Raw genomic sequence first — 13,744 nt, 5'->3', positions numbered from 1 at the left:
CGCGTTTACGGCATAAGTTGGCACAATGTAGGAGAATATAGCGCAATTAAAATAATAGAAAAATAGTACAATTAAATAATAGAAAATAATATAAAAAACAAAATAGTATAATTAATTCAAAATTCGTAAAGTGCTACCAAAAATTTAATTTTTTGCTAATTATCTTAAAGACGGTTTAAGCGCGCGCGCGCGCGTGCGTGTGTGTGTGTGTTACTGAGTTAGGATTGCGGTACAATACAGCATAAACGTAGCATAATAAACAAAAATATGTAGCATGCAAGATTCGTGGCACAGGTAAACTAAACCGTTCTATCACTCAATATTTTTTACTCTTTTTTTCCGTGACTTGCAGTCTATCCATCTCCTTCTTCTTTTTTCTCTATTGTCTTGTGTTTTTCCCTAGCCTTATCGCCTTTCTCCTTATCCGCCGTTCATTGCACTTCTTCATATCGCACGCACACTTACCGATTTTAGTTGGTAACGCTCGAAACGGCCTGTTGCTTTAGCGCGCTATAAATACAGAGTTTGAAGAGCGCGGGGCTAACTTCGCACAGGTCAGCCAATGAACGTCGAGAAGAAGCTCGTGCAGAACAACGGCTCGGGATCGCTTCGCAGGTCCGACGCGTTTTCGCAAGTTTCCGGAGTTGACCACAGAAGTTCACCCATACGAGATGTTTTGATTGCGTCTTCGGCGATCTGGCCGTGTACACGGAGACACGGGACTGATCGAACACCAATCGACAGCGGTTCGGACGAACAGGGAAAGAACTTTGCGGACGGTCATCTCGAACAAGGGACGTAGGCAGTTGCTTGTCACCCGACATTACAGCGACGATGAGGTTGACGAAGCGTAAGTCGCTTTTAGCAAGTTTCTAACATCCCGTAATATCCACGAGTGTTTAATAACACGTTTCGCGTTTAACTTCACGTTGTGATATGCGCGCGCGGTGTACTTCAAGTATTTAGACTCACGTTTTCGTATAACACGCGGTGTTCACGCGCCGATCACGTGTTCGGGTATTACCGATACATATAAATAAATGCAGTATAACCATCGGCCTATAGAATGGATTGCTAAACGCTGGTTGAAAGTATATCTCGGTGCGGAAGAAGGACAACACAAGTCCGCAGCCAATGTCTTTCTCAAAGTCATGACAAATCATATTCATAGAAAGAGACAGAGATAGGCCGCGGCCATTTGCTATCTCACTCACTCTCTGGAACTTGTTTCATATATGGACAAAGTAAGGGATAACGCAGCAGTAATAGAAACTTTGCTCCGCGAGTAGTACGCATCAACACGGGAGGAGATACGCACACACTCACGCGACTCACTCCGTGAGACTCATGGATACGGTCGCGTGAGTGTGTGCGTATCCCCTCCTGTGCTGATGCGTGTTGCTCGCGGAGCGAAGTTTCTATTACTGTAACGCAGTCCATACTATAGGTCGATAAGGCTCTCACCTCAAATTTTTTTAAATTTTCAGAATTTGTGTATTTTGATGCATAGAATATATTTCTGACAAAATTTGTCGTTCACATATACCGTTTTCTTTTCCTACTTTTTTTAATTTAAAATTTTATGATGTTAGTAAGTAGAAAATAGAGATGTGCGAATCAATGTTTTATATCGAATCGAATCGTATCGATGAAATTTCACACGAATTAAATCGAATGAAATCGAATCGTTGAAAGAATTTTTAATTAACATAATTACTGAATTCAATATGAAAATAGTGACTTCAGTATGAGAGAGATAATATTGATCATGTGATACCAATTAATTTTAAAGTAAGAGATATATAGTCGGTAAACGTATATAGAATTTCAACCTTGAAAACCGTGCAACTGCATATATCAATTTGACAGTTATCGGTAAGAGTTTATCGAGAAGCCATAATCTTCTTTTAATATTTTTGAAGAAAATCTTAATATATAGCAAGCTTTTCAAGTAATGCTAATTCCCGTAAGGCTGTATGTCTTTAATAGTACTTCGTTAATGCTAATGTGCGCGATTCGTATTTTAATCTTTTTGATTCGAAATTTTCGAATTAAAAAGGGGATTCAAATTCGAATCGAATCGAATTTTATTTGATTCGTTTCGATTCGGTTCGAATTGAATTCGAATAGTTCGCACATCTCTAGTAGAAAAGTGATAATTTTGATGATTAAACTATGTCATTGCAGCAAACTCAAACATATTAAAGACAATTCATGACTAGACATTCCTGATATGTTATAACCTTTTATAACTTTAGTTACTAAAATATAAAGTTACACGAATTTTTAGTGTTAGCTAGTGAAAGGCAAAGTTGAATTTTTAGTTAAAGGGATGCTCTGAAGTCGATGACGAACTCGAATAATGTCGAAAACGCAAAGACGATTGTCACTATCCTGTACACAATCACGTAATCCTTTTCGTATTTCTTGTGCATACAGAATTTACGTAAATACACGATGCTTTGTTTTACCATATTCAGCGGCAAAACCTAATCATATAGAAATTTTTCTGTAAACTTTTCAGATATTCTTAAGCTTTTGAATTTAGATGCGAAGATACACCAATGTTCTTCAACATTTTTCTTTGGAGCATCCACACTTTCAGTATGTACAAATTGTGGAACTTTTGGATTAGGCAATATTACGTTAACTAACACCTTGTGATTTTACACCAAAAAATTTTTGTTTTTCATTTTCGTCACATATTGAGTAATACTCTTATTTATTTTTGCATATACTTTCATTGCGTAAAACGTTTGTAATTTTGTACAACAAATACGACGTAAACTTTGCAGAAAAATGTCAGTATTCTGTCGGTAAAGTTTTCAGTTCCAGCATTCTCATAAAGTCAATAATTGCTATAATCAATCATATAGAATATGAAGATTGTGGAAACATCATTCATTTAGATATCAATAACTTAGTATTCAAGTGTACAAAATCATATTATATAACTGATTATGACAAAAAGAAAAAAGTAAAATACCAATTTAGACAAAGCCAATTTAGACAAAACCAATTTAGAAAAAATACTTAGTTTGGTAAAAGTAAACTATTAATTGAAAATTGATGATTGAATATGAAATATTTGCATATTTGTGCATATTTTTTAATATTGAGACCGATAACTTTTTAAAAAGTCAATCAGATATAGCTTATCATATCATAGTTGATTGGCAAAATTTGTATCGTAAGGTAATAATATAATAATTATCATTGTTACTATAATTAAATACTATATTAAATAAATTATATTTGTTACCCTTTGTAAAAAAATTAAATACTAATTATAATTAAACGTAAATATTGGATTATATCACATTCCGAAAAAATTGGAAATAAAGGAATAATTGTTGAACTTGACGAAACGAAAATAGGAGAACGAAAATATAATAGAGGACGTATTATAGATGGTAAATGGATTTTTTGAGGTTACGAACGAAATAGTGGATGAATATTCATCGTGCGTGTTCTTGAAAGAACAAAGGAAATATTATTAAAGACTGGCCTGGAACAATTATAATATCAAATTATTGGAAAGCATACAAATGAAGACTTAAAAAATGAAGACATTTTAACATTTTGCAGTCAATCATTCATTAAATTTTGTTGATCTAGACACCGGTACGAAATTTTAAAAATAAAATAATAGTAATATTAATAAATTAATAAAATAATATTAATAAATTAGATTATATTTTTAATCTTAAGTGTACATACTCAAAACATCGAGAGATTTTGACGTGAAATTTGTACAAATTCCTACATTTAGTACAAAGAAAGGATATTTAATAAATTATTTGATTGAATTTATGTTTAAAATGAAATTCGATATAAATAAACAAATTCCACAATTTTTTAAAAATAATTAGTGAATTATACTATTGTTTCAACTTAATTATATTTTTAACAATTATGGACAAATTCTTTAAATTTCGTACTAAAATTCACTTTTCTTAATAAAAAAAAATTACCTAAAAATAATTACATAAAAATAAAATAAATATTTAGTGCAAATATTCTATGCTTTAATCAAAAGTACAAACTCTCTTATAAAGATTTTATAAAGCTTAAATTATATTAGAGTTATAGAATAGTTTAAAGCAGGAACATGATTGTGAATAATATGATATTAAAAATAATTATCTTTTTATGTGAGGAGGATGATTGTGAATAATATGATATTAAAAATAATTATCTTTTTATGTGAGGAGATTAAAGTTTAGATCTAACATTTCTTTAAAATATATTCTGTAACTGAAAATATATTCTGTATACGTCTACATCGCTCTCGTACAATTTCCATAAATTTCGAAAAATATTTAATAAATATTATAATTAAACTAATTTGTTAGTTCAGATTACTAGAATCGCTTCATAATTTAAATAAAAAAATCTACCCTTAAATTTTTGTTTTTTAGTATGTGTGTATGTGTAAAATTCGAATAAAATTTGTGCAACATATAGTTCCCTGTGTGTGTGTAAAATTTATTTTGAATAAAAGTTAAAATATATAAATTTATTTAAAATTAATAGTTAAAATATATAAATTTATTTAGAATAAAAGTTAAAATATATAAAAAATTTTTCCCAGATAGCGTTTACATATGCAAACTTGACTAAAATTATCTGATTATAGTCTTTTAAATTTCGAGATCCCAAAACATTTTTCTAATGAATTTAAACCATAAGTTTGCATTATCGTCTTGAACTGCAAACCAAGGATTATTACTAATTTGTTCGACTGAATATCACATTTTTATTAGGTTTTAAGGTTATAATATAGATGACAATAAAATAATTCAATAATATAACTGAAGTTAGATGCAATGATGCAAAGTTTAATAAAATGAAAATTGTTAGTTTCCTACTTACCGACATCATAAAATTTTAAATTAAAAAAAAGGCAACGATACGTGACAAATTTTGTTTTCAGAAACATTATCAAGATACACAAATTCTGAAAATATCAAAAATTTTTAAAATTTAAAGTGGGAGCGTTATACTACACATTTATCCCGATTCGTATCTTACGAATTAATTAATTTTATTTAATTAATTAATGAATACCACCTTTCGTTGATTCATAGATTAGGAGGAGGGACGAGATCCCACGAATGCGGTTGTGTCATCACAAGGCCTCTTCGAAAAAATCTTGCTTCGTATCGGAATGAACAGAATCTAGTTGACGATTACTAACTGATCTGACCAGTCCGTGTCTATCTATGGTCGTTAGTAAGTTTGTTCTATACGACAAACAAATAAAATCTGTGCAAGATATAGTTCCCGAATAAGAAAGAATCAGCCGATAAATACAAAATCGGAGATCAAGTATGGCGCAAAGTCCAACGAAGAAGCGACGCAATTCATTGTAAAATCAAAAAATTCTTGGTATAAGAAGGACCTATCATAGTGGAATCTATATCTCATCCCAATATCTATAAACTGCGTTGGCTAGACGGTCGATACGCAGGGATTTCAAATTCTCGCCAGCTCCGATCTTATAAAGAAATATTATTGAGGAACACTCCAAGAACCGAGGAATCCGAAGATTCAGAAGTCTCAGTCAATGAGCAACTGATAAATCACCAGCCATCACCATAAGAAAATGCAGAAGAAGAGATTGTTGCTTTTCACAGTACCAATTACCATCACTTAGAGAATAAAATGGATTCATCATTTGAAGATATATTGTTCGACATCAAAAGTGAACTAAAGGAAGCAGAACAGGAAGAATTGAGTCCTCTCAATCGAAACCAAACGCTTACTCTGGAAGATTTCCAGAATTTACAGTCGACTACCACGAATCATCAGCCAAGCGACATAAGAGAAGATTCGACTGACCAATCAGAATCATCCGACAACTACTGGGACACAAACGATCTGGAAATAACCAAAGTCCTCAGCAAAACCATCAAACCGCGGCTCGAGTCTTCTTATCCCACGGATAGAGAGAACGAATACCTGTTGCAACGATCAATGGTAGCGATCCAAAAACTACATCGCATTCTGGAATACTGGGAACAAAATTGCTATAACTACACTAGCTATTCAGGTGATACTGACTGCACAATCAGTCAACTGCAAGAACCAACTTATAATCGTTGCTCACCACAAGAGCTCGATTTACAAAAGACTGATTCCAAGATTATACATCCTCTCCGTAATAATCCTTCTTTCCTCAACAATCGCGCGGATAATAATTTAATCAGCGCGTCTACTTTCCCCAGAACTAGTTTAAGTAAGATCGCCGCTCATTCAACGTTTCAAAAGACGATCAACGCCATGGAAGAGTTACAGTGCCAGCTCGAACAATGGAAGATTAGAAGAAAGTTAGCTTGGACTAAACATCTAAAGCTTCGAAAAACGATTCAGGAACGCATTGACCAGATCACAGCAGAGACATTAAGATTAGAAAAGGCGAATGTCAGCCTTGAACAGGTACTGTCGAATCTATTTAACGAACAGCCAGATAATAGCGCTATAGAGAACTCTGAAACAAACACTCAGTTGATGATACCAACACACACATCATGTATGATGAATCCAACATCTAACAATGCTCGCTCGGCTCCACGAAAAATCAAAACTAATAGGAAGCCACAACGAAAACGTAAACTTTCCTGGACATCGTCTAAATTAATGATCCAAAACAACACAATTAGAAATAATGTCGTATCGGCCTCGGATTTTTCGGAGACATTGTTGAATTCTTCCACATTTCATCCGATACAGACAAATATGAGCACAGGTATAAAATCCATATCGTCAATTCCGGGATCATACAAACTTAAAAAACAAACTAATCTCAGACACAATATTTGCGATTCAGAGTCAAATGAAAACTTAAACAATATCTCACATATGAGATCAAAAAAATCTTTGGAAGAAGCCATGAACTTTAGTCACCTGAAATATAACCGCTATAATCGGAGAGACCCTATAACGGGAAGATTTATTTCGATGACACGTAGTTCGAAATTGAATTAAACAAAAGAGATCTAGACAACATTAGCAAGTGCCGAATTCTCTGACGATCCTAAAAAGTAATCTAAAGGTTCTAAAACCCACCAGAAGAATTCTCGATCGACATAGTTATCCACAGCAGAGTCTAGTCTCAACAAATAACCCGAGACACCTGTGACTTTTACGCCCAGAAAAAAATAGTTATTGGCCCCAGTTATCAAAGAGTAAAAGATGTTATCCCACTCACGAAATGTTACTTTTACCAAAACGGCTTCTAGATCAAACGACTCCGCCGTGCTCTCCACAATTTCACACGAGTCGGTTACATATCGCGAAGTCGCTCCGACATATCACTTACTACAAAGCTTGTCGACACATATATCCAAGTTTTATCAACATACTCGTACGAAAAACTGAAGAGTCACCAACACGAGCATCGCACATCTCAGTCGTAACAATCATCAATTCCAGTCACTTCGGGTGTTTCTGATTTGCAGACTACACCAATCGTTGTGATCAAAGTTTATAGGTTCCACGGACTCTCGGACAGTGCTGTTCTATCTTGTCAGAGGGAAGAGGGCGGGGCAATGTATAACCGGAAGAATGATTACAAACCCCGAGATGCTTACAGCGAAGACGATCTCTTATGATTCGAGGAACTATAAGTCTTTTAAAACTGCTTTTTTTTTTAGATATTTCTAGATTAGTTACAGTTAATCAGTGGGCCGTTGGCAGTTTTAGGAATTCCAGCTATCAGTTACCGAGAAATCGTCAGTTTTCCTCATTGGTCTACTCTCTGTGATATAAGGATTCTGGAGGATGCATCAAACGTCAGTTCCTGAAACGTCCATCGAGGAGCTGGACGACCAGAATGGAGCAGTCAGCCCAGTCTCCCATCAGAAGGGATTTCAGGGTTGCTACGTAGACTAGAAAACGGCGACTAATACGTTAAGTTTAGTGTTTCTTTAACCCTATAGTGTTAGGAGGTGTCACCGCCTTTTTCTTATGAAAACAGCGATATTTTGATTGTATATCTGGGGATTAGTGTCCGTATAAATAGGTTTTCAGCTTTAGATCACTTTATATTATCAATTTCTTTCGTTTCATTATCATTTTATATTCTAACCATTAACTATCATCCAAGAGGGATGGGTTTTTTTGATTGATGGGTCACTACCATCTGAGGAGTAGGGAGCGGAGAAGCACTTTGTCTAATCAAACCTATGAAGGAAGAACAAAATGTTTTCTGCTCATCGAATAGGTTACTAACCTGTCCTAAACTTTTCGGAGTGCTTCTCCGCTTCGCATTAACCTCCGCGTTCTTAGATTAAATTAAAATAATCACGCACCTGTCTGTGAACACGAGTTATGTCCAGTCATAACATTTTTAATTTATTTCTATAGCCAAGCTTTATTTCTTTTTCTTTCTTTACTTTTTAAATTATTTTTATTAATATTTCTTTATTATCATTTATATCAATTTATTTATATTAATATTTTTTTATTTCTTTATTTTTATCAAAAAATTATTTCTTTCTATCCTAATTAGACATGAGTTGCAACCCACTCTAATCGTTGATTAATAGGTACATCCTAGTCATTTAATTTATCTTATTTGTTTAGTCCACGGAGATTCAGGATTTTTCAGTGCTAACCTGTACTCCAATATCTTGTGTTCACAGGTGGTACTAACCAGCGAAGGCTGACTACGTAAAATTGGCTAACAATAACTTAGATGTACAGCCAAGCAACTCTAGACGGTTCTTATTAGTAAATCAGGGTCTATGGACTAAAACTTTATGTAATAATTAAGTTTATAGATTTTATTTTTACAACCACAATTGTTTGGTTGTCATAATTGGCCATTACCAGGACTAGTAAAAACCGTCCAGAGAAGCGATTAAGATTTGCTTGTCAGCATGCGACTATTTCGTGTTTTTTTCTTATCTCATAGCGACTAATTGAAAGTTCAACATTTTTTATTTGCTTTCACCAGCACATTGGTCCGCTCAGCACTTCACATGGGTTTCACCAAGTAATGACCTGTATAATATCTTATATATACTCAGATAGTCTGTTTCCAGTAGGTTCCAATGTGCGAAAGCTGTTCAATAAGTCTGTGCGAAAATAAAGATATTTTTTTTTTAAAAGTCAACTTTATTTCTCAATATAGTCATCTCTATATATTTAGTCCAATGATTTTCTAATTTTTTGATACTATCCATATAGTGTGACTTATCCAACTTTGCAAAATAAGCGTTTGCTTCATCAATCATTTCGTCATTCGATTCAAATTTTTTTTCTGCAAATCATTTTTTCATATCCGGGAACAAAAAATAGTCCGTGGGGTGCCAAGTCTGGAGAGTAGGAGATATGAAGAACAATTTCGTGATATAATTCCAACAATTTTGCTATCGCAGTTGCATAAATGTGTATTGATGCGATATCGTGATGGAAAAGGACTCACTATAATGTTTGTCAAACTTGACTTTAATTTCCGCGATCGTTTTACTGTTTAAAAAGTAATGTTTATTAAATATATGGAACTTGTTTTTCTCAATTATTTCAAAATTTATAAAAATTGATCGCGTTAAATAGCTGCTAAATACAGATTAACTAAGGCAACTGTTTATAACTTTGTATCCAAATAGGTCCATGATACGAATCTGAAATTAATTATATTCTCAATCAAAGAGCTTAATAATTCACAACTTTGAATGTCGGCTTTAGAATATAATTTAAATCTCATAATTGCTTTTTTTATGTCTAATAATATTCCTTTGTGCACGAGTTTGGTCGTATTTACATTATTGAATTATCCAAGCTAATTACCAAATTACATCTACCAATGTCTTTCTGTTTGGACTGTTTCTTGTTATACCGGAATTAATCTCTATTAGTAAACAATATTATTAAACACATAATTGTTATATTTGTCTTTATAGCTTCATATATTCTCATTTTAAAAGCTACAAATCTCATCGAAACTTTTAAAAGAAAAAGAAGAGGGAGAAAGAATAATTAGGAAAATATTATAGAGATTAAGATGTGTTGTTTTTCGCATTTACGCACTCTAATTCTTATTAAATAATTTAACATCAGATTATCTATATATATTTGTTTGAATACAACTACTTTCGTCAATTGCCAATCGTATGCGTATATTTGCCAATTAATTTGCTAACGCCATATATCACTCATATATGATAACGCCATATTTCACTCATTATCAATTATCGTATCTGATTCTATTCACGCGCACGCACACTGGGATTAAATTCTATTAGAATATGTTGAGATAATTGAATATTAAATAATTCTTGAACGAGTGTTTTTTCGAATTTCTTTAATTCTGCTATGACACAACAACCAAATGTCTTCCGAATGTATACATTTTATTCTAACTTTATTTCCAGGACTTTTTCTAAATTTTGCATAGAATGCAAAATTTATACATGAAAATTACGTTAAAAGTATTGTAAAACAAAAATAACAATGATTACAATTTATGATAAGTGATTTAATCAATTTTTTTTTATAATATACGTCCAGTATGTGAAATAAGTATGTTACTGCCAGAGTTAACATTTCCGATCTTCTTCAATATGGAACAAACGGCAACGAGCAACTATTTATAACATCAAGGTGGGTCAATAGCTTGTATATCTTGAGAGTCTTTATTGACAATTCGATTTGTATAGGATTATATTGGATAGGATAATTTGTTTAGGATCAATGTAGAATCAGAATTTCGATTCGGGTAAATACACTCAGCGAGTTCTTTTGTAAGTCTTCACACAAAGAAAACGGCAACAAGTGACGATTTGTAGCACACATCGAAGGAACACAATAGTCTATATAAACACTACGTGAGTGATTCAAAAAGTACATGACCTAATAGCGCGAATTTCGTCAAATCTTTATTATCTTTATTTAAATGAGAATATATGAAGCTATAAAGACAAATATAACAATTATGTGTTTAATAATATTGTTTACTAATAGAGATTAATTCCGGTATAACAAGAAACAGTCCAAATAGAAAGACATTGGTAGATGTAATTTGGTAATTAGCTTGGATAATTCAATAATGTAAATACGACCAAACTCGTGCACAAAGGAATATTATTAGACATAAAAAAAGCAATCTTTTATTAGGAGACGTATGACAATATAGAATGAACTATTGATTAGTCTTTGTTGGACAGTGAAAGTGAGCGTCTCTGCGAGTGTCTCTGTACGTTTATTATTTTAACTATTCCCTTGTTTTCGGAGTAAAGACCTAGATTTCATCGATGGTTATAAATCGATGCAAAATGTACTTCAGATTGCGACGAAATCAGGATAATAGGTACGAAAATCAATGAAAATATTTAATTTAATTTTTGCTAGTGTGATCAAACACAGAACTCATCTTCAAAACTTCACTTTGGCACACTGTTAAACAAACATTAATTGACAGATCACTGTATGTTGTCATATTTAACTTAATAAAGGATGACTCTGAAATAAAATAATAATAAAGGCTTGACTAAATTCTTACTATCTCTATATTGGGCCATATAATATCCCACGTATATTTCGATATTTATATTTCGAAATTATTCACTGGCCTACAAGTTCGACGATCTTTGCAGGCTTAATGTAGAATCTAAATTTTGAATAACGTTGTAGTCGATTAGAGAGTCGAACGTTAAAATTATTTGTATTTGTAAACTATATGTGCATCAAGTAACAAAAGTAATAAATCTAAGATTAATGTCACTATATACATTTGGATCCTACAAACGCAATCACGCATAGAATCTTACGGTAGCTTTGTGTTCTCTCAAAGTGTGAATCAGTAAAGATGTTTCTAATTAAATCAGTAAAAGGAATAATTCACCGATAATATCAGTAAATATTCATTGATTTTCAATAAAAATCTCACTTTACTGTCTCAACTTATTTCTGACTAATTTTGATCAGTGAAAGTATCACTGCAAAATTTGTTATACATTACACCAAATCCATGTTTCTGCGTTTGTGACGACGGAATTAACGACTTCCATTGCATACAACGACACTGTCTGTGTCCGTAAAATAAATAAATAATACGGACAATCGCTACTAATTGATCCGATCAGCGATATTTTACTGGCCATAATGCTATACTTATAATTAAACCACAAGTTGTAAGTATAGTATTTCGGTGAAGTTGATTGTATTTTAGAAAGCAGGAAATAAATACAAGTGCACTAAAATCACGAGGATAATCAATCATTTAAAGTCGACGAGGGGCGATCCTGAAGCGACAAACAAAGTTTATTGCGATCTATAAGGGATACTTCTCCAAATCGTGACCTAATTCGACCGCTACATCGATCCTTCGATATTCCGGCGACGAGTGGTGCGAGCTCTCTCTCTCTCTCTCTCTCTCACACACACATACACACAAACACACCAGGGATACCCTTCAGGTATCCCTCTCCCTCGTCTTCGTCGATAACCCAATTAATTCATTAGCGATAGGCGCTGATTACATCGGCATACATATTACGTATGGCGCATCGCTGTGTTATCGAGTTCTCTCATCGTGCTATCCATATTCTCAATTAACGATCGCCCTGACACTGGAACAAAAGACGTGAATACCGGCGCGACATATCGACAATAGATAGATACGTTATATTAAATTAAGTTGAAATTTGAACGTTACGTTAATTAATTAATTAATATATTGTGATATTGCAACGTAGTCTAGAAGAAAGGTGTTAGAAGAAATGTATTAAACTTGTCGAGACATACGCAACAGAATTTTAATGAACGTGAGTATGAAATCATTTATTTTGAATTTATTAAACATATTCAAGGACAAACCGGGAACAGAATAATCCTGTTTATATAACACATACATTTGCGATAAATTACACATATATACGCAAGAAACAGTTTCTTGGCGTTTAGTATTCTTATTCGTTTGATTTGAAATTGTTGTACTTGAACAACATAATTTTACATCAAGCATCATTTGTTTTATTAGGTTAAATTATATCATTTGATAAAAAAAAGATTATTGTTTAAAGAAAATAAAATTTGATTTTATTTTCTCAAATAATACAGTATTTGGTTACCCTTTCAATTTTATTTCGTTGACTTAAATCATATTGTTTAATTAAAAAAAAATTATTTTAAAAGTTTCATTTTTTATTTCAATCTATTTTATATTCCAACGTATTGTTTGGACCTGTATAATATTAACCAGTAATAATATTAACCTCATTAAAATTGTGTAAAATCAAAAGTAACAAGTATTATATAAACACTAAATATCGGTAAATTTTATTCAGTGTATTTCTATTTGCTTATAACTTCCGTACAAATGATTAGAATTCAATATCTCTTTTAACCGATAAACCTTTATAAATATGGTTGTGAAAGTGTTTGACTACATTAAAATAATATTTTAGCCAAGAGGTTCCGCCCTATAAGTGGGAATGTTTAGATTAGACTCTTGGCTGAGGCAACATTAATATTAGGACAAAAAAGACGCTTAATGTCATATAATAATGGGAGAGAGAGGAATTATTTATTAAAATTTAGAAAACTGAATGCAAACGATGTTAAAATTGCCCAACGTACTTAAGAACAGGGAAAATCTTCGCGATATAGTGCAAGACATTGGCCGTGTTCAGTAGAACAAGTGATCAGTAAGCGCTCAGGGAGCTCTTGTATATGATTTGGCATATTCTTTTAGATCTCCAACTATACTCCAATCAGATGCAAGAGCTCACTGAGC

General features: G+C 32.7%; 1 protein-coding gene across 2 annotated transcripts; it reads left to right on the top strand.

Moving 5' to 3' along the window:
- The first annotated feature begins 596 nt into the window (after window positions 1–596).
- LOC116841201 lies at window positions 597–9,122 on the top strand. Of its 2 annotated transcripts, none has more exons than XM_032808860.1 (2): window positions 597–850; window positions 5,091–9,122. In XM_032808860.1, exon 2 carries the CDS (start codon window positions 5,668–5,670, stop codon window positions 6,988–6,990), a length of 1,323 nt encoding a protein of 440 aa, XP_032664751.1. In that variant the 5' UTR covers window positions 597–850; window positions 5,091–5,667; the 3' UTR covers window positions 6,991–9,122. The 2 variants fall into 2 exon arrangements, with proteins under 2 accessions (XP_032664751.1, XP_032664752.1); XM_032808861.1 differs by having other exon boundaries at window positions 5,096–9,121.
- The last annotated feature ends 4,622 nt before the right edge of the window (window positions 9,123–13,744 follow it).

Source organism: Odontomachus brunneus, unplaced genomic scaffold, assembly GCF_010583005.1.
Source record: "Odontomachus brunneus isolate Ranch 3 - 2012 unplaced genomic scaffold, Obru_v1 Obru_scaffold_014, whole genome shotgun sequence".
Lineage (NCBI taxonomy): Eukaryota > Metazoa > Arthropoda > Insecta > Hymenoptera > Formicidae > Odontomachus > Odontomachus brunneus.
This window is presented reverse-complemented; position numbering and strand designations above follow the sequence as displayed.